Source organism: Rattus norvegicus, chromosome 14 (genome assembly GCF_021556685.1).
Source record: "Rattus norvegicus strain SHRSP/BbbUtx chromosome 14, alternate assembly SHRSP_T2T, whole genome shotgun sequence".
NCBI classification, from domain to species: domain Eukaryota; kingdom Metazoa; phylum Chordata; class Mammalia; order Rodentia; family Muridae; genus Rattus; species Rattus norvegicus.
In genome coordinates, this window is record NC_141547.1 from 4,750,545 (window position 1) to 4,772,699 (window position 22,155).

General features: G+C 43.7%; 1 protein-coding gene and 1 long non-coding RNA gene across 12 annotated transcripts in view; one reads left to right on the forward strand and one right to left on the reverse strand.

Annotated features, from left to right (window-relative positions):
- Abcg3 (ATP-binding cassette, subfamily G (WHITE), member 3) overlaps positions 1–22,155 on the forward strand; it is an 85,021-nt gene that overhangs the window by 58,925 nt on the left and 3,941 nt on the right. For 5 of the 11 annotated variants that reach the window (XM_087584004.1, NM_001128311.3, XM_087584005.1 and 2 more), the window contains 3 exon segments: positions 8,902–8,991; positions 10,376–10,497; positions 13,961–14,115. In XM_087584004.1, the coding sequence (XP_087440130.1) occupies positions 8,902–8,991; positions 10,376–10,497; positions 13,961–14,115 (367 nt within the window). 11 annotated transcript variants of the gene reach the window in all.
- Positions 77–7,046, reverse strand: LOC148001191 (uncharacterized). Its single transcript, XR_015637246.1, has 2 exons — positions 6,882–7,046; positions 77–1,033 (listed from the first exon to the last, which is right to left on the reverse strand). It is a non-coding gene; the product is annotated as an uncharacterized LOC148001191 (long non-coding RNA).

The window sequence follows — 22,155 nt, forward strand, 5'->3', positions numbered from 1 at the left end:
TCCCTTTCTGGGAGGGGGGTCTTTCATTCCCCCATTTTCTTTTTGTCTTTGAGTGGAATCTTCCACTCAACTTGGCTAAGGTACCTCTGTTTTTTGTTGTTTCACCATCTGATACTGTTGTCTCAGCACAAAAGTTTGAATGACTGAAAGTCTGTATCTCTTACTATTCCTGTCTGATCTGCATAGAAACAACATTCTTCTTTTAATGTAGCACACAGACTCTTTCTTTAAGGAATATCAGGTCTAATCTTTTCCTATTTTGAAGGACTACCTCTGAGAGGGAGGTTAGGTATTCTTGGAGGTCAGCTAAAAAGTCTTTTTTTACTCTTTTTATATCTGAGTCAATGGCAGTTCTGAATTCTCTATAAGCCTTGCATTGTAGGGCAACAGGAGATGTCCTTGTGTTGCCCTTGTAGCGCCTAGATAGCTTTAAATAATTTTCAACTCTCTTTTGTGTCTTATTAAGTCTTTAGCATCAGGATTCTAATCTGGACACTATCTGAACCTATACACCAAGGTCTTTTAGAACTTCTAAACTTATATAGGTTGTGATCTCTGAGGCACAGTCCCAAGAAGTGTTAGGAGTACTAACATATGTAATGTTATATCATTTGCAATAAAAATCAAGCCTATCCCTACACCTATTCCAGGGCAAACATGAAATTTTTGTTTCTAAAACACACTCCTCAAGTGAGCATTATAGCAACCTCTCAGTCACATCTCTGATGTATCCACTTATCTGATGTGTAAGTCTAGGGAGCTTTTTGAAGATCTGAGTGTCCCTCTAGGTCCCAGCTCTCAGCCCCAACAGCTAGTACTCGGCTGGTGAGGGCTGAGACTTGATAGCTGTCAGGGTGGTCAGCAGCACCAGGTACGGTCCTTTCTAGTGAGGCTCGAGTGTCTGGGTTCGGTGTCATCGTATGTAGCCGAGTCTCTGACCTGGAACTGATGAGATGTCTCGGAGGTCCCTTCGGCATAGACTGCTGTCAGCTATGAGCAGATTTCTTTCTGTATCACCTGTAGGTCTTTTAGTCTGGCATAAAAATCATTATTATTATGGCATGTTGATTTAGTAACATCATCTAATATAGTCAGAGGAGCTGAGGCCCCATATAAGATCTCAAAGGGGGTAAGGCTGAATCTGGAAGGGGTATTTCTTGCTCTGAAGAGAGCAAGAGGGAAGGAGTACCACCCAGCCTGTGTCAGTCTCCATGGTCAATTTGTTTAGGGTTCTCTTTTAAAATTTTATTTATTTATTTTACCTGTCTTGAACTTTGAGGTCTGTAAATATAACATAATTTCTAATCGACCTCTAAATACTTGGCCACACCCTGGCTTACCTTGGCAACGAAGGCAGGGCCATTGTCTGACCCAATTACCTTGGGCACTCCAAACAGGGAGAAGATTTCTTCTAGTATCTTCTTGATGACTATTGAGGCCATCTCTTGCTTGGTGGGGAAAGCTTTTACCTATTCCTGAAAAGATATCTACAAGCACTAGGAGATACTTGTGATCATATTTTCTTGGTTTTATCTCAGTGAAGTTTACTTCGACTTTTTACTAAACTTTTTAGGTCTCTTTGCCCTGTTTGCTTGCTAAGCATTTACTTATTGACATATCTTATATTTTTTATTGTCTCTCTGGCTAGAATCTTAAAGTCTATTACATACTTGGACAAGCTTTTTATCTAAGTGAGTCCATTCCTGTATTTGGCAAAGTGAGTCTTTTATTTGTTCTCTGAGTAATATAGTTTTCCCTTAAGTGTGTCATTGTCTTTTTTTTTTTTCGTTTAAGCAATTTGGGCCTTTTCTTCTGTTGTACATTCTAAGTGAGGCCATCCCTTAGTCCAATCCCAGTTCCCAGTGGCTGTCTCTCTCTTGCAGGCCTGTAACCAGGATAGGCTCCTGTATAGCCATTTTTCGAGCCACTTTATCTGCTTTGTTACTGCCCCAGGCCACTGAATCTCTTCCTTCCTGATGTCCTGGGCAATGAATAATACTCAAAGTTGCTGGCTTCATCAGGGCATCCAAGAGATGGCAAAGACATCTGCGGCGCTGATGTGCTGGGGGTTAGAGGTTTAGCCATTCCAGATGACATTGTGTTGTCCACCATGGCAGCACCCATTTATCTCTGACCTTCATGAAGAGAACTGTTCCCGTCTGTAGACAAGGTCCTCGGCTTTCAGCAGGCGTCAGTCAGCCAGTCGCAGAGGTCTTTCTTCCACCCATGGGCTTCTGCCAGTGCTTGACACTCGTGTTGTGGTGGCTCCAGGTCAGGATTGGGCAGCAAGGTGACCAGATTGTCCCCAACTGGTGGAGAATCTAGTCCTTGTCAGCTGACCAGTGGTCCCATCCTCTGGGACATTTTACTCAAAGGCAAAACATCAGCCACTCTATCACAGTTTAAGTCCTGGATTGGGTGATAATTGTTAGTGCCCAGCTGGCAGGAACAGTGTGTTCCAGGCAGAACAGCACTAAGCCACACATCTCCCAGCATCAGGTACTGGTGCACTGAGACAGTCTTAACCTCTACATACGCAGTCTGTAGATATGCATCCACATGGCTGCACCCAGCCATTTTAGCCCACACAAGCCATTTTGGAGAGCAAATTTCTCATGAGCAAGCGATAGGGGCAGTCAGGGATGACCATGAGCTAGTGGGTTACCCAGCCCACGCCAAGGTCTACCATTCTTTGGGTAGTCCATGAGTATCGTTTGTTGCCGGTAGTCCCATGTACTCAAAGTCTTTTGCTGGACACTAGCCCATTTGGGCGTAGGAGCACAGAGTGTTGGGTCCCTGTATTCACAAAACAACTGGGCAGGCTTCCCTTCTATCTTGGTGTATAGCCAGCACTCTAGGACCAAGAGGCTTGCCTTCGGGGCTGCTGGAGAAGCCCCTCTTGTTTTTCCTGGGGCAGTCCCTGACCCAGTGTCCTTTTTCTTTAGCCAGGAATTCTCTTCTATTGCCAGGTACTGTCTTCCTAGGTTCCCTAACTACTGTGGCCAGTATATGTTCCTCTCCTGTCTTTTATCTCTCTTTATCTCTCTAGCTTCTTCTTCTTTTTGTCTCTTTTCTTCCTTAGCTTCCTGTTCTTTTTATCTTCTTTTTTCTTTCTCTTTTTCAGTCGCTCTCACATCTTCTGTATCTTCCTCTACAGCTATTAGATGCTGTCCACTTAACCACACTTCAACTTTACTTTTCTGTAACTTACACTAACTCTCAGCAACTTAGCTTAACCATTCAAATTTCTGTAACTTTCTCTTTATATATTTTCTTTATCTTAGCCAGATTGGTGGGGCATTTTTCAGCCCCTCGGAGACCCACCCTTGGAGCCTGGCGGCAGACCCGGAGCACTCCCTACCTTCAGGGGTATTCAAGTCAACAGTCAGGAGTGCGGGTCTTCTATCCATGTCTGGAACATTCTTTCTGGGCTCTAGTAGGATTCTGCCTTTCCTCGGTGGTAAAGAAGACCTGTAACAGTTACTAACAAGCATCTCAAATGGGATGGTGAGAAAACAAGAGAATCTTGAGAATAGAGGTCCACTGAAGAAGACAAATAGCATTTAGTCACACAGCTAAACCAGGAGGCCTTTTTGGGACAAAAAGGCTGTTATAAAAATAAGCACAAGCTTTGCGTCTGTGAAACAGAAAGGTGAGCAGAGAGACAGCTGATCTGTTACCGACTGTCTCTCTGGACTTAGATTTTACTAAAGGAGTACCTCCCTTCAGTGCCAGCTCAGTGACTCTGCCTCTCAAGAGACCCAGCCTCTGAAGGACACTAGGCTTCCAGTAAGAACTAATAACAAAAGGATGGAGAGATGGTTAGGACCTGGGTGCTAGATGCCAAGTGGCTGACATAGAATTGTAACCGGTTCACCTAGGACTTTCAGGACCTCAATAGCAGCCCTTTATCAAACTGTCTCACTGGGTTAAAGGCCCATGGAAAGAAAACATTAATCCTGACCTTGGCCACAGCCAAAGCCTGAATTCTAAATTTTGACTGGCAAAACAAAGTTCTTCACAGTTTGTTGCAGATTCTTTTTGAAACTATTTTAGGGGCTTCTCTGCCTCCCAACCTGGGGCATTTTGACCACAGGGGCAGGAACTGGCTGCTGTGGGGATAGGATCAAAGGCACTCTCCATGTCAATGATGACTAACAGGGAAGGTTACTTAATGTTGGAGATCAACTCCTCTCTTGGAATAGGGCCAGCAGATAAGGCAGGCTCCCGTAAAAAAAAAAAAAAAAACAAAAAACTTCTCTTAATGAACACTCTCCTTTTGTGAACAAGTGTTGAAGGTCTGGCCACTAAAGGCAGCAACTGGAATTATTTTTTTTCAGGGCCAAAAGTCTCATAAAACAACCACTAACTCTACGCTATCTTTTTGCTGTCAAAGCATCAACCCCAGCCGGCCTCATCACCTTGAAACTCCTCTTACGCTGACTTGGCCTGAGCTGTGCCACTGCCCACGCGCAGCCTGTAGCCTGCTAGCAGGCCTGCATGCTTGCCACCCTCAGCCCCTACATTTTTCTACTTTGTGCTGTCCCTTCCTTAGAAGCTGTGAATGTTTAAGCAATAGGGAGAATTTTTCTTCAGGATCTAAGGTAAAGCTTTCAGGTTCTGATAATGCCTGATTCAGACAGGGTCACTCGCTAACCTGGAGTCCTTCATACACAACTGTTAACAGCAGCTAGACTGGACAAGGGGAGTGAAGGGAGGGGCATCTCTCCTTGGAGAGGAGACACAAGAGAGAAAGATAAAACTCCCCGGCAGAAAACAATTTTTCTCAAGCAAATTATTTCCAAGTTAAGCACCAAGAGGACAAAATAAAACGCCTTGACAAACAAAGCAAACAGTTTCATGACTTTAAACACAGTCGTCAGTCCAAGATTTCAAAAATAAAACAAAAGCCAAAAAGACACTCGACAATACCACAGAAAACAAACCAGACAAACAAGACCAAGACAAAATATAACACCAAACACAGAAACAGAATATAGACAACAGTCCCACTCTCTCAACACAGACCAGTCCAACAGTCAAACAAGTAACAGACAGATGCACTGCGCGGATTCGGTGTCAAACTGAAACCAAAAATTCAGACGGAGGCACTGAGGGTCCAGATCCTTCAGTGGATCTGGCCCTCTCCTCTCTCCTCCAACCCAAAACCATGTATCCTTCCGATAAGGGCTGAGCCCTGAAAAACCAGGCTCCAAACACCCTTGGAACGTCTTCCAGGGCTGCGGGGGAGAAGTCCGAGCTCGTCAGCTCCTTCTCTGGCTGGCCCAAATACAAATGGTCTAGACCCAAGCCAAGTAACTAAGCATTTACAGAACAAGTCACAAAGCAAGACAAGACAGGACAAGGCAAACGCTGGGCAGCTTACCTCCCAGAGGGTGGTCGCGGTCTCTGGGCAGAGGATCTCCAATCCCAGACGAGCCCCCAAATGAAAGCCCCCCAGAGAGAATCTTCCCTCCAGAAGGGAGATCCCCTAGCCCAATGACCAGTCCGAGTCCACAGGCTGCAATCTGCAAGAGGGTTTATTTTGGGGTACACAGGTACCTGCGGGCGTCCCAGTCAGCTTGAGAGGACTGGCGCGCCTAGCAGAACCAGGGACGGGTTTTTATAGGGTATTGGGGAGCAGAAGCAGGCTTACAGAAGCAGATGCATGGTTGGTGGATTCAAGTGAGGCGCGGATGTATGGTTACACCCAATTGGCTATTTTAAATATATTTAAATGAGATTGTCACACAGCAAGAGAATACGTGTAGGTTGGGGCGTCTGGAATGTCAGGGGCTAGGGGTTATCTCTTGTTAGGTGGCCCATAAAGCAATACCAATAATTTAGACTGGTTTCTGTATTTTGTTTTCTTTTATGGTCTGTTTCTTCTAAATGATGGTTCAGCTTGTCCCACAAAGCTTGGACACATCTGAACTTTCCCAAGCTTATTTTAGTTCTGAGTCTGTGTATCTAAAAACTTATTTTTTATTTCTATAGTTGAGGGCCTTGGGCTTGTACAATTCCCTTTCTGGGAGGGGGTCTGTCACAACCAGCATTTAACATTTTAACCATTTTTTTTAAACATGAAACACAAAACATTCAAAGCAATGAGAAGCAAAACCCAGACATAAATTGACATACATGGACAGCTTGGTGCACCAAGGACAGACAATAGACATAGAGGAAGAGAACTAGATGGTGTCCCACCAAAGGGACCCAGATATCCTACCTAAAGGACCCAGAACCAGAAATAAGCACTTCTCCAATAGGAACCAGCAAGGGGGCAAGATGTCTCCCACACCTCCTTCTGTCTCCAGGAGGGCTCCAAAAAACTTAAGCTCATTTCCTTCTTTTGCCAAATCATCTGTGGAGAGTCCTGGAGGACTGTTTTTCTCAACCCCATTCTCTCTCTTGTCTAGGGTGTAAACTGTCTCTAGTCAGGGTCCACAGACTAAAAGCATCTATGAGAATCGACTTTGCTTCTCTAGATTTTAGCATAACTCTAAGAGAACACATACACAAAAACATTTTACCATTATTACCTTGTCCCCTTTTTACAAGGTTTACTCACCACTACCCCAAATCTTTATCTTTTCATATGCTTTCAATTCCTGCGGTCCTTCTGAAATCTGATTACTGGGGCCATTCCTGGCCCATTTTCTCCCAATTTCTCAATCTCCCTTTCCAATCCAGAATATTCAAACTGCCACTAGCTATAAACCAAGGACTGACTTCCTCTATAGTTTTAACAAAATCTTGGGCTATCTTTACCTTGATACAAGTACCTTGTTGTTTGAGTAAACTTACAAGCTGATCTACGACCAATAACGAGGAACTTGTAGTTCCCATCGCTAAGACAAAACCTTTGTAGCACTACTTACTTCCAGTTTTGCCCCGTGGTCACTGCTTGTCCCCCAGTATGCTCCACTTCCTTGCCAGCCGACCTTTTGGAACGATCCCGTCAGTTTGTCCTCTCTTTCCCAATCTCAGTGGAACTTCCAGATGTCAGCGCCTGTGCTGCCAGTGTGTGAATATCGGGCGTAGGTCTACGGGATTGAAAGAAGCCACGTACACAGGTCATCCGTTTTCAGCTAGTGCCACCAAGGCTTTACTGAGATCGCCTTATATACCAGAGGCAAAAGCCATGGAAAACAACAAGGCAGGTGAAAATCCCTAACCAGGAAAACAGGAAAAGTCTGTGGGGTGGAAAGTCCTGGGTCCAATCAGGGGCATAAACAACTTCTTAAACAACAACAAGCTGGAAGGCTCAGTGGGGAGGAAGGGTGCCATGGAAAATCCCGGCGCCAAATCAGGGGCTAAGAGCAGTTCCCAAGGGTGTAAAAAATTTCTTGCTATAGCAGGCTAAAAGGCTCAGCGAGAGAGGAGGGAAACACCAAGGCAGAGCCCAACACTTGGAGTTTTATTTTGCTTTCTTTTTCTGTATATTAGGAATGATACTTAACAATTTTGTTAGTCAGACCGAAATTGTCAGTTGGGGTGCCATGACTAAATACCACAGGCTCAGTGGATTTAAAACTAAATGTGTCTGTTCATTGCAGTGTGAGAGTCTAAGGGGAGGCTTCTGCCATGGTCTCTTCCTGTCTGGGCACCTTCTCTCAGGGCCCTCTCATGGCAGACACAGCATTGCTGAGTCTTCCCCTAATGAGGACACAGACCACGCTGTGGGGCTCTACTCTTGTCATTTCATCTAAAGCTAATTAATTCCCAAAAGATACACTAAAAGTTCATCATATCAGGGAACATTATCAAATTGTTGAATTTTTAGAAGACATACTTCAACTCATAGATACTTCATGGGACTCACACTTTCTGAGGGATAATTTTAAAAATCAGAACAGTTCTACATTTTTCCTTTCTTTCTTTTAAAAATATTTATTTAATTTTTTACATGTATGAGTGTTTGCATGCACATCTCTCTGTGTACTATGTGTGTGCCTTGGTGCCATGATGATCAGATAAAGGCATCAGACCCTGTCTCAGCTGAGGTTACTATTACTGCATTGAGACACCATGACCTAAAGCCAAGTTGGGAAGGAAAGGGTTTAATTGCCTTTTATTTCCACATTGTAGTCCATCACTGAAGTAAGTCAAGACAATATCTCACACAGGGCAGCAACCTGGAAGCAGGAACTCATGCAGAGATCATGGAAGGTGCTGTTTCCTGGCTTGTTCTCCATGAATTGCTCAGCCTGCTTTCCTATAGAACCCAGGACCATAGCCCAGGGATGGTACCAACCACTGTGAACTGGGTTCTCCTATGTCAATCCCTAATTAGGAAAATGTTCTACAGGCTTGCCTACAACTGGATCTTTTGGAAGCATTTTCTCAGTTCTCTCCTCTCAGATAATTCTAGCTTTGTCAAATTGACATGAAACTAGCTGGTACAGGATCCTCTGCAACTCTAATGACAGATGGTTGTGACCTTCCGTGTGGGTGCAAACCTGGGTCTGTTGCAAGCACTCTTTACTGTGAATTCACCTCTCCAGGCCGGCTATCTATCTATCTATCTATCATCCATCAATATCAATCATCTATCTTCTATCTATCTATCATCTATCTATGGATCTAATCTATCTGTCTATCAATCATCTAACTTTATCATCTCTCTATTGATATCAACTATCTATCATCCATCCATTTGTCTGTCTGTCTGTCTACCTATCATCTATCTATGGATCTAACATATCTATCTGTCATCTATATATCGATATCAACTATCTATCTATCTATCTATCTATCTATCTATCTATCATCTATCTATCACCTATCTAAAAGAAATGTCTGTGCAATGTCATTTAATCTACAGAGCAAGCTGGGTTGGGAGGAAACTGTCTTAATGTTGAATTTGCTGTTTGCTTTTCCTCCATTCTCTCTCAACAGAGCCGGCCTCCTTTACCTGCTCACAATCTTCCAGTGCATCACAAGTGTGTCTGCAGGGGAGCTCTTTGTGATTGACAGGGATCGCTTTCTGTGAGTAGCCCCTGCTGCAACAAGCATCAGCCGCTGGTGATCAAAACCATTACATTCACAGTTGGGCCTAGAGCTTTATCTCATGATTTACTGGTATTTCTCCTGGTTTGCTTTGGTTGAAAAAATAAATTATGAAATTTTGTCTTTATTATGTGGTACCATGTGTTTCAAAGTATGTATAGAAATTACTAATATTAACTGAAGAAATGGGTGGGTATTCAAGAGCAGAGGTATCTGCAGCTCAGTGGAAGTTGGGAGTTGGGGTGTGGTCACCAGGTCTCAGTGCTGTAGACAAAGCAGCAGTAGGAAGACGAAAATCATTCATGCATCCCTAAAATGATGTCAGGTTTTTGGTAGACCTTTAGTGTAGTGGTTTACAGGAAATTGGAGTTGGAGAGCTAAACCTGAACAGGAACGAGGGTGTGCACCGCCCTTGGACAAAGGGTTAAAAAAAGAGCCAGAGAGATGCTCTAAGTGAACAGCTGTCTGATATCCTGTGCTTGTCAAACACGGAAGAAGACTTCCCGCGTGGCCTATGGATTCCTACAAGTGCATGCTAAGGAAAGAATCATCAGAGAGGAGCTGAGGGCATAGCTCAGTTGGTAGAGTGCTTGCTTAGTACATATGAAACCCTGGGGAAGACTCACAGTACCACATTAACCTCAGCAGGGACATATTTCATAATTCTAGACCTTCGGGATGGGACAGGAGGATGGTCATTTTATCTACACATGGAGTTTGAGGTCAGCCTGCACTAGTGGTCCTTTCTCAAAAACAAAACAAAATCAGAGATGTAATGAAGACATGGGCAGGGATGAGCCTGAAGTTTGGAATGGCTTGGGGGTAGCTGCTAGGAAGGGGAAGGACTAGGTGTGGTAACTGGTAAGGATTCATGGTTGTAAAGGAGATTATTGAAGGAAGAAGTCTTTCCTTAAATGAGAGATGCAGAAGAGAAGGATGTAGTGGCTGTAGGGTGACCTCAGAGGGCCAGTGTCACCTTCCTCATAAGAAGGGCATGGAGAGGAGTCTCCATGACTACTGACTGAAGTGAGGTACTGAGAGCTGAAGTACCTCAGGGAGCCAGCCTCAGAGGAGCAGAGTCTCTGAGAAGAGTGTGAACATCGGACTGTTTCCCTGCAGGGTCTGTTCCGTGGCCTAGTGGACCAAACGGGATTTCTCTGATGGGAATCACAGTGAGAATGCCACAAGGGTGGTGGCCTAGAGATGCTGGTTCAAATAATGGGAGGTATATGGGAGTTGCCTGAAGCACTGGGACACTGTCTTCATAGTCTCCCTGTAGTATCAGAAGTCAGGCTAGCCATCACCTCACCTGTGCTTGTTGGACCAATCTATGGAAGTATAATGAGGACTTTTGTTTCGGTAGACATGAGCACACCAGTGGATACTACAGAGTTTCATCCTATTTCTTTGGAAAATTGCTGGCTGAGCTAATACCCAGGAGGCTGTTGCCAAGTACTATAGTACTTATAACATACTTCATAGCAGGTGAGCAACAAAACCAGAAATGCGTCTTTAGGCTTTGATGAGCATGTTTTGCTTTGTACAACCATGATATGTCTTAAAGTAAAAAATGGTTTCTCCACTGTATGTGGTCTACAACAGGTGATTGATGCGAGTACAGTCACCAAGATTCCTTAACAAAAGAACGCCAAAAGCTGATTATGAAACTGCATTCTTACTGAGAGTTTTTGTACATTATGACGAATGTAAAAATAGCACTCAAGTTTGACACAGAGCTAATGGAGTGACAACATTTATCATTAGTTATCTCTCCATATGTATTTTAAAAGATTAATTTTCTTTTGTGTGTTTGTGCCCTCCTCTTTTTCTGTGTGTGTGTTTATGTTTGGTATGTATATGTGTGTGTGTTCTGTGTGTGTGTGTGTGTGTGTGTGTGTGCGCGCACACACACGTGTGTCCTAACTGAACGCAGCACCTGGGAGACCAGAGGAGGATGCCAAATCACCTAGAACTGGAGTTACAGGGGAATGTGAGCTACCATGTGGGTGCTGGGAACTGAATCCAGGGCCTCTGCGAGAATGGCACATGTTCTGAATCACTGAGACATGTCTCTAGCTAAGCCATATATTTTTGTTTTTGTATGTGCCTTTATGTGAGTAAAATATTGAAAAGTGGATAATACCTCATACACATGTATGTGTAAAAGGACTAATGTGTACACTGTTTTATGGTAACAGCTTGCCAAGTAAAAGGACAGTGGATGGGGTTTGTTGAAAGGAAATGATAGAGATCATTACTTAGAACATGTGCACATTTTTATGTTTTATGGTTAGGCTTCATCCTTGACTCTAGAATTTCCAAATTATTAACATATACATACATCATTTCTAAATGAGTACAGATAAAGCTTTTTCACCAGGATACATGCACGCCATGACACATGTATACCATGACACAAGCACAGCATGACACATGTGCACAATGACACATGTGCACACCATGATACATGTATACCATGGCAGATGCACAGCCTGACACATGCACAGCATGAAACATGTACACTCTTACATGTGCACACCATGAACATGCAGACCATGGCCCATGTACACATGGCCAATGAACATCATGGCACATGAATACCACACCATGATGCATGTACACCATAACACAAGCATGTCAAAACATATGCACAGCATGACACATGTACACTATTACACATATACACTATGACACATGCACACCAGACACAGGCATACCAGCCATACTCACACCAGTATTTATGCATATCCTGGCACATGCACAGCATGACACACGCACACCATGACACATGCAGATTATGGTCCATGTACAAATGGCCAATGAACACCATGGCACATGGATATCAACACATGTGTACACCATGATCGATGCAGACCTTGACATATGCACACCATGACACATGCACACTATGTCACACACACACCATGACAGATGTATACTATGGCACATACACACCATGGCACAAGCACAGTGTGAAACATAAACACAATACTTGCACACCATGACACATGCACACCACAACAAATCCACACCATTAACATGCGCAACATGACACATGCACACCATAATGCATGTACACCATGACATATGCACAAAATGATACATGCACACTGAGGAATATGCTCACAATCTCACAAGCAAATCATGACACATGCACACCATAACACATGTATACCATGACACATGCATATAGTGATAGGTGCATACTCTGACACATACACACCATGATGCATGCACACTATGATAAATGCACACCATGGCATGTATACCATGCCAAATGCACACCATGACGCATGAAAACCATACCACCCGCACACTGTGACACATGTACATCATGACAGATGCACACCATGGCACCTGCACACCATGATACATGCGTACAGTGGCACATGCAAACCTGACAGTAAACACCATGATACATGCACACCATGGAACACACCATGACACTTGTAGACCATCGCATCACACACCATGACATATGCACACAATCACACATGCACGGCATGCCATATGTAAACCCTTGCACATGAACACAGTCCCATATGCACACCATTGTGCATGAACACCATGGCCCACAAACAACACACACACCAGGACACACACACCCCCATATCCACACCATGATAATAATAAGAATAATTTCTAAACAATTAGGGATGGAATTCAGCTCCCCCAGATTCCATCTTGTTTCCCTGTGACTATTATAAAAACACATGACCCATGCGTCAGCTCTGTAAAGAGTATGAATCAGCTTATGAAGCTTACTGCCCTCCTCTGTAGTTGTGCAATTTTCTAGAGAAAAATAAAGCTGGAGGCACCCTCCCGTCGCTAGGTGTGAAAACCACCAGCTGCAAGGTTGTTCAAATCGTTGCCTTAGATGACTTACCACACATCAAGAAAGGAAGTCGGGGTGGGAACTCGAGCAGGAACCTGGAGGCAGGAGCTGAAGCTGAGGCCACAGAATAATGCTTCCTACTAGCTGGCTTGCTCCTAAAGACAGGGGCACAGCACGGCGCATGCACCCCATATTTTAAAATAGAATTAAAAACCCTGTATATGAATTCTCTGTGGTCACGTGGAAGGAACTGATGAAACTGGAACCCAGAGTAGTTTATTCTTCTTTTCCTTTCCAACGTACAGATTCTCTGTATCAAGCCCTGGCTGTCTGGACTCTCTGCAGATCAGGGTAGCCTTGAACTCACAGTGATTTACCTGCCTCCGCCTCTCAAGTGCTTGTGATAAAGGCCAGAAGCATTTGTTCATTGAGGTTCCTCTTCCTCCATGGCCCTAGCTTGTAATAGATGGGTAAAAACTAACCAGCACAATCCTGATCTCAATTTCCTTATGAGTGGAATTATAATAAACACAGGGGGACGTGGACAGGAGTGTTTTCTCTTGGTGAGTCTCCTGTGAGAGAAGGCATTTTGGCTAACTACGGTACCTGTAGCTCTCCAGGTCGGGATCTCGTAAGCTGTTCTTAACTATGTATAAATGAGAACATGTGTTATATGGAAAGGTACTTTTCTGGTGAGTCGGGAAGGAAAGCCATATGGGGGGTCTGGGTAGGTGACTCATCAGATAAGACTACTTGCTGTTCTTCCAGGGTCACCACATCTGGTTCCCAGCACACACATCATTGGTCAGCTTTCAAAGGCTTGGAACTCCTGCTGTGAAAGATCTGATGCTGTCTTCTGGCCACCATAGGGAAACTGCACACGTGTGGCATACTTCCACACAGACACAATAAATTCACATTTAAAAATAGAATAAAAAAACCTGTCTAATAACTCTCTGTGATCAAATGGAAGGACATAATGAAAGGGGAGACCCAGAGTAGTTGGGTGGCTTTAGAATGGTTACCAGTCCCTGTGATTATTAAAGTATTATTTGAACAATGTGCAGTTCTCCAGACTTGGGTAGCTGGACTAATTCATTTTTTTTCTCTAAGGAGTAAAAACGAGCATGAGCTCTTTCTTCGCTATGCTATTTACCGTCATGATGTTGGCTTATTCTGCCAGCTCCCTGCCACTGTCTATAGGAGCCGGGGAGAATGCAGTGGCTGTCCCAACACTGTTTGTGACCATCTACTTTGTGTTCATGCTGGTGAGTGTTTTTCTAAGAGAAAAAAACTTCCTCTGTTCCTTGTTGAACATGTATCCTGCTTGATAAATCAGTACTTGGGACATGAAGCCACATGCTAAAGCTTATTGTCATAGAGGAGGAGCTGCCTTTCCTCCTCCTCCTCCTCCTCCCCCCCTCCTCCTCCTCCCCTCCTCCTCCTCCTCCCCTCCTCCTCCTCCTCCCCCCCTCCTCCTCCTCCTCCCCCTCCTTCCCCCCTCCTCCTCCTCCTCTTCCTCCTCCCCCCCTCCTCCTCCCCCTCCCCCTCTTCCTCCTCCTCCTCCTCCTCCTCCTCCCCCTCCTCCTCCTCCTCCTCCTCCTCTTCCTCCTCTTCTTCTTCTTCTTCTTCTTCTTCTTCTTCTTCTTCTTCTTCTTCTTCTTCTTCTTCTTCTTCTTCTTCTTCTGTGACTGTTGCTCTAATGTCAGTCCTAGGATGTAACTAACAGGCCATTTCTAGTGGGTTCTTAAAAGACATTTCCTGGGACTGCATTAGAAACCATAATAATTTGGAATCAGTAAAGGCTGCGGTTGGTTGATTCCCTCACTGAGGGAGCAGATTGCTGCCTTGCTTTCATGCTGGTGTAAGAGACTTGCCGCCATGTTAGCTACAGCAGAGATGACGTGGTTTATTCACTGGTCTCTAATGGGAAAGCAAGGGTCATGAGAAAGTAAGTATTCATCAGGAGGAGGCTATCTCAGGGCTCCCTTGTGTCCTGAAAAGCATTAGAAACAGCAGAAGATTCCAGAGTCCTCAGCAGTAAGTCAGTCTTCTGTGTTAGCATTCTTCTGCTCATCTCTGTAGAAATGATTGTTCAGTCTTAGAGGTCCATAAGTGATACCCTTACTGTATAGGAATCAACAGACAAGTGAACCAGATTCTATACTTTCCCACCAAGCAGAGCAGATGAATAGAACTATTGAATGTGTTACAATTTGCATCATTTCTTCTGGTGCAAGGACATCCTGTAGCTTGGCAATGGGAGATGTGTGGCTTTGAAAAAGTGCTCAGTTTGTTTCTATTTCCTATCTATATGTGGTCATATACATACGGCCATCCAGAGATGTAAATCTTTAATAAATATGTTTTTATTTAAATCTTGTTTGAGGTATATAAATGCCTGTAAGGTGTGGTGATCAAGTCCAGCCCTATTCTTCCCCTCCCCCCAAATTCCTCTTCCGTAGGGATTTTTGAATGAGAACTGTCCCTGAGCATTAGGGGACGCTGGGTTCACAATTGCTTGTGCTGTGTGAGGTAGAGATGTGATGGGGCAAGTGTGTCACTGGGCATCATTGGGTGGTCATGGTCTTGCCCCACTTGTGAATCCCTCCCTGCTTTGTGCATTCATGTGAACACATGAGCATTTGGCTTCCTTGTCCCACATCCATGCCTGCCGCCTGCTGCCATAACCCCCTGCCAAGATGGACTCTCATCACTCTGGAAACTGAAGGCTGAACAAACTTCTGCAAGTGGTGCTGTATGAGCATCTGAAAAGCAGCTGCTCCATTTCCTGTCACGCTCACTTCTCCTCCTATCCCGCCTCATGCTTTGTTTCTCTTTTTATAAACAGGGCCACCGTAGACTGTCTACGGGTGCCTGTGTATAGGACCATATACTGAAGCAAAGGTTGGCTTCCAGAGGCTTCATCTTTAAAGAAAAATGGCTCCCCGTTCCCAGCAGCCAGCAGCTGCCAATAGCTCCTGAACTAAGAGTGGGACTTCCTGTCCACCTCTCCCTTCCATGCTGGGATGCTGCTGCCTTGATCTAGGTCAAGTGTTTCACATGTCGTCACAACTGTTTTGCATTCACATGTGTCACTGCACAATTGTGACTGGATGGCCCTGCTTCACTGTACCCACTGCTTCTGGCTCTTACAGTCTTTCATCTGACCTCACCGTGATCCGTAAGCCTTGGGAGAAGTTCGATGCAGATTTCCTGTTTAGGGTTGGATCCTTTGCAGTCTCTTTTCTCTGCATGTTGGGGGTCTCTGCATCAATCCATCAGCTTCTGCTGATGTTGTGGGTCTCTGTCCATCAAAGAATCGAAACCAAGCTTTTCTGAATTAATGTCTGAGATGTACTAATCTACAGGTGTAACAGTAACTCATTAGAAGTCAGTTCAATACCATATCCATTTAGACGAATAACAGCAGATTCTCCGGACACTTATGGCCTCACTAGCCACAGCACCACACAGGTTTCGCATCTTGTAGAGCAGGCCATAATACAGTCGAAAAAGGAGTGCTTGGCAGGAGTCTGTCCAGTGTGCCCCATGTGTCTCCTTTTCACCCAAGGGAAAGAAAAGCAGAAAAGAGGCAGGCAGGATGGTCACTGTGCTCCAGCATACTTTGGATTGCACCACATGACTCCTGGAATCGCCTCCCCCAGGCTTCACACTTTTAGCTCCCTGCCCATAGTTTGCAGCACCCAAAAGAAATCTTAAGCCACCACACACAGGAGACAAAAAAAAAGTGATGAAATGTTCTGCCCATTAATCACGTCAGGACTTGGACTCAGTACTCTGCCTAGCCTGCTGGCCTGCCCATACACACGTCTATAAAGGAAACCTTGGCATTCTGGTCCTTAGAGCTAAAATGCAATGTAAGGCAGACCAGTAAGTGCGGGTCATTAGCAAAGAATCCTTCACGTGTCCTTTCACGTGCTTGCTTTAGCAGAACATCCTCTCTCTTGTAACCTCCCTTTAGCAAAACGTTCCTTCACGAGTCTGCCTTAGCCTCTCACCTGTGTCGACTTCAGGAAAACACTCCCTTGCGTGTATGCCCCAGCAAAATACTTTCCAACACAACTGACTTTCCACGGATCCCTTACGTTTCCACTTCACCCCTAATATGTTTCAGATGTGAACTAACAAGGATGCCTTGTTCTGAAGCTGACAGGCGTCTTACTGAGATAGTGAAACTCACCAGTAAATTTCTACATCAACAACAAAGGCAAACTTTAAACTACCATATTCTTGTTAGTGGTTTAAAAAATTGCATTTTACTCTTTTTCCATATCCTGATGATAAAAGACATAGTTGCTTTTTAAATGTGTAACTGTAAACAGTCAAACACCCATGTCCCATGGAATTTCTAAAAAGTTAGTTTAAAAAATATAATAAGATGTAAAAATAATCTTGAGTATGTTGGAGCATGTCTTTAATCCCAGCACTTGGGAAGCAGAGGCAGGTGAATCTTCGTGAGTTTGGGACCAGCTTGATCTACAGAACGAGTTCCAGGGCAGCAGGGGCTAAACTGAGAGACCCTGTCTCCAAAACCGAAAATAAATAATAAATAAATAAATAAATAAATAAATAAATAAATAAATAAGAAAGGAGGAGGAGGAAGTGTTAAAGAACAATTTATGTATGAGGATTAAACTAAATATTTTCAGATCAGAAAGAAAAGCTAGAAAGTTTATGTAGGTTGCAAGCGACTAAGTAAGTTATTTAAGATATGTAAGCCATAAACATTGAAGATGATAGGCAGGATATTACAATTTGTAAGTGGATGGTCAGTACATTGATATCCATCCTTTATTTAAATTGACAGAGTTGATATAAGTGTCACCATCTCATGGTAACAGTTATAAACAGTGGCTTCTAAAGCTTTATATAACCAACTTCAGTTATCAGAGAAACAAAACAAAAAAATATGTGTTATCAACACAATTACTTGTGGTTTTGCTACCTTTGTTTGAACTAACGACTTGAAAGAACAAAACCCAATTCATTTTAAACCATCTGAGCTTTAGCTCCGTGTTGCACAGAGTTAGTGACAACACTGTTAAAGCGGTCCTGTTTCCAACAAAGCTTACAAGCTACAGCAAAGAGAATAGTGATGGTCAGAGAGGACATGCGGTGTTTCTGTCATTGTCTTTCTAGGTCAGGGCAGGATGCAGGACAATAAGACCCCTCTGGTAAATGGTCTGTTTCAGAGAGGCCACGGAGTATTGAGAGACAAAACTCTAACCATCCTACATCTTACAAGAAATCCACTGGGTACCACAGGCTATGGGTGATGCAATACAGAGGCTACCATTGTGTGTGTGGGTTTTGCTGGTTGGTTCTTTTGACAGCTTGAAGGAAGCTCTGTTCATTATGAAGAGAGAACATTGTCAAAAGCTGGTGGGGCTTGCCCAAGGCCAGCCTGGTTTACAGAGTATGTTCCAGGACAACCAGGGCTACACAGAGAAACCCTGGAGAGAGAGAGAGAGAGAGAGAGAGAGAGAGAGAGAGAGAGAGAGAGAGAGAGAGAGAGAGAGAGACCCCACCTTCAGTTCCTCAGTTGAGAAAATGATTCCATCAGATTCTTTTATAGACAAACCTTTGGAGGTAGTTTCTTGATTAATTAATGTGGCAGGACCCAGCCCACTGTGGACAGCACCATCCTGGGAAGGTCATCCTGGGTTGGATAAGAAAGTAGGCAAGGGGGGGGGGGCTGGAGAGATGGCTCAGAGGTCAAGAGCACCAACTGCTCTTCCAGAGGTCCTGAGTTCAATTCCCAGCAACCACATGGTGGCTCACAACCATCTGTAAAGAGATCCAATGCCCTCTTCAGGTGTATCTGAAGACAGCTACACTGTACTTATATATAATAAATGAATAAATCTTAAAAAAAAGAAAGTAGGCAAGGAAGCTATGGGTGTGTGCCAGTAATCAGCATCCTTCATGGTCTCTGCTCCAGCTCCTGCCTCCAGATTCCTTCCTCCCTTGAGTTTCTATCTTTGCTCCTCTTAATGATAGAATATGGTCAGGATAGTCAGCTAAGTAAACTCATTTTCCACATACTTTTGGACTCATGATGACTCTTTTACAGGAATAGAAGCCAAACTTAGGTAGGAGTCTTCGTAGGTCTGTGCAAAATGTGTGTGTTAACAATGTGTGACTTGCCAAAACAGACAAAGGGGGTTGGAGTTAATTAAAAACCCAGATGTGAGATCTGAACTGAAACCCTGTGGAGGCATCCAGATGGACATCCACAGATACCAAGGAAACAAATCAACAAACAAACCTAACTGTGCACTGCTAGGATGTGAGGCCTCCTCCCATGGACACAGGCCTCCTCCCTTCCCTCCACCGCTACTGCTAGTGGGATGAAAAAAGGGTCTTAGAGTAACTCATGACTAAAGAGATTTAGTTAAGGATAAAATAGCTCTCAGGGAGAGGGGTCCCTCTCCACACGAATGTCACATGCCCTTCTGCATGTCAGCAGATCTACAGGCCTTCTCCCCAGGGAAACTAAAATTGGTTTCTCATAAATGATGTCCTGGTTTTCTCCTCCCCAAGACCCCTCTCAGGTTATAGTTTTGCCAAGACTCCTCTGCTAAAAATTACCAGCCCATATTTCCTGCTAGGGGACCAAACAAAACAAAACAGAAAACAAACTGAAGTTAACCTGGGAGGGCCCCTTTCCTGAGATGTGAACTGAAACCACCGTTCAGAAGGTTCCAGAGGGGGTCACAACATAACGATGCTCAAGGAAACGGACGGTCTCACACAGGAAAAGCCTTAATGATTTAAAAATCCTGTTTATGATTTTTAGAAATGATAATAAATTTTTTTCATTATAACTAAAGCAGCTTTTCTACTAAGAGTTCAACTGTGAGTAAGTATCAAGTCTTAGACTTACTTAAAAAAAAAAAGGTAGAACGCTTTCGTGGAATAAATTCACATGTCCCAAGTTTTCCCCTTTGAATCATGCAGGCAGCCTTTAAAGTTAATTCTCAGGAGCATCCCAACAGCACTCTAGTGTTGCTAGAGTTCACTCTGTTAAGCTTTCGAGGCAGGGAATCACTGGCTTGGGCATCCTTCAATTTGAATGGGACACTGATCCTACAGAGCAAATGGCATGCTAGACTCTTTATACGAGAAGGGCACGTGGTGTGATAAAGCTTGCTGGAGTCTGCTGCTCTTGTTTCCAGATGTCCAGGCAAACCTCCAGAAACCCTATCAGTGGAGAAGATGAATTATTTCTCATACAAGCAGGGGATGAATTCTCTCACCAAAGGGATGTGATCCCTCCAGTGGGTGGTGATCTCTCTAGTGGGTAATGATCCCTCCAGTGGGTGGTGATCCCTCCAGTGGGTGGTGGTCCCTGCAGTGAGTGGTGGTCCCTGCAGTGTGTGGTGATCCCTGCAGTGGGTGGTGATCCCTGCAGTGGGTGGTGACACCCCCAGTGGTTTGTGATCCTTCCAGTGGGTGGTAAACCCTCTAGTGAGTGGTGATTCCTCCAGTGGGAGGTGATCTCCCCAATAGGTGGTGATCTCCCCAATAGGTGGTGATCTCCCCAATAGGTGGTGATCCCTCCAAGAGGTGGTGATCCCTCCAGTGAGTGGTGATCCCTCTAGTGGGTGGAGATCCCCTCAGTGTGTGGTGATCCCCCCAGTGGGTGGTGATCCCTCCAATGAGTGGTGATCCCTCCAGTGGGTGGTGATCCCCCCAGTGGATGGTGATCTTCCCAGTGTGTGGTGATCCCTCCAGTTTGTGGTGATCCCTCCAGTGGATGGTGATCTTCCCAGTGTGTGGTGATCCCTCCAGTTTGTGGTGATTTCCCCAGTGGGTGGTGATATCTCCAGCAGTCTTGCTGTTGTTATTGTTCAGCATTGTTCTTGCTAATCTTTTTTATTTCTATGTGAAATTTGAGGGTTTTTTTTCAATTTTTGTGATTTATATTGGAAGTTTGATGGGGACTGCATTAAATCTAATGACTGGTTTTGGTAGGATGCATATTTCATAATATTTATCCTATAGAATGTCAGCATAGGACGTCTTTCTGTCTTTTAGTATCTTCTTCAATTTATTTATTTTCAGTTTCTTAACATTTTTATTGTAGAAATATTTCATTTGGTTGGATTTTTTCCAAGATATTCACTTCCCCATTTTTGAAGTTACTGTAAATGAAATTTCACCCCTCATTTCTTTCCCATTATGTTTATAATTTGTGTTTAGAAAAGGCTCTGACTTCTGTGTGTGTTGTCATGGTGTTTTATCACAGCAATTAAGACATTAAGACAACTGGTCATTGTATACATTTTCTATATGTGACCTTAAAAACTAGTTCTGAAGCCGAATGTCGTATTTTATACATAAGCATTTGTTCAGGTCAAGTCTGAATGCACACACACTGTCATTCCTTTGACTATTCTGGTATACTGAAGATGAGACAAGACAAGTATGAACTGTCTCTTGTTTATCCCCATCAGTCCTTTCTGGCAACTCCGTATGATTCTGTTTGGTAGCTTTTTAAAATGAGGGATTGGGCACTTTTTCTGCTGTTCTTCATCAGCGTAGTTTATCAGTTCTAGGGTTGAAATTGTCTTAAGGCTGTAGATTAATTGAATACCAAATTACTCCTGGTCATGAACAGAGTCAACACTCTTATAAATAACGTCTTGTTTGTTTGTGGAAGTAGAAGTGTGTGTAGGATGCTCAGTGTTCATCCTAGTGAGGGTTTCTACTACTGGAAGGGAACATTACGCCACAAGTATGTTAGGGAAGAAAGGGTTATTAAGGTTATACTTGTATATGTTCATTGGCAAAGGGGGTCATGGCAGAAACTCACGTTTAGCAGGAACAGTGAGGCAGGAACTGATGATATAGAGGCAATGGAGGGTGTTGCTTATGGGATTGCTCCTTATGGATTGCTCAGCTTGTTTCTTACAGAAACCAGGACCACAGCTTAGGGATGGTAAGAGCCACAATGGTTTGGACTATGCCCTATTAATCAATAATAAAAAATGTCCCTTTGACTTGACTACAAATGGTTTTATAGAGACATTTTCTTAATTGAGATTCCCTCCATTCTACTGAATTTAGTTTTTTGTCAAGTTGACATAAAATGAGCCAAGAAAGCATTCTTTCAGGATATGTTCCTAACTGTCCCTAGTTTTATTAGAAAAGTAACTACATTTGACCTGTAATATTGTCAGAGATTCAACTAATCATATATTAACAATATATTAAACTATATATCAAATAATGTTTCTGTTCTGAATATCGCCACTCCAAGGATTACACAATATAAACTA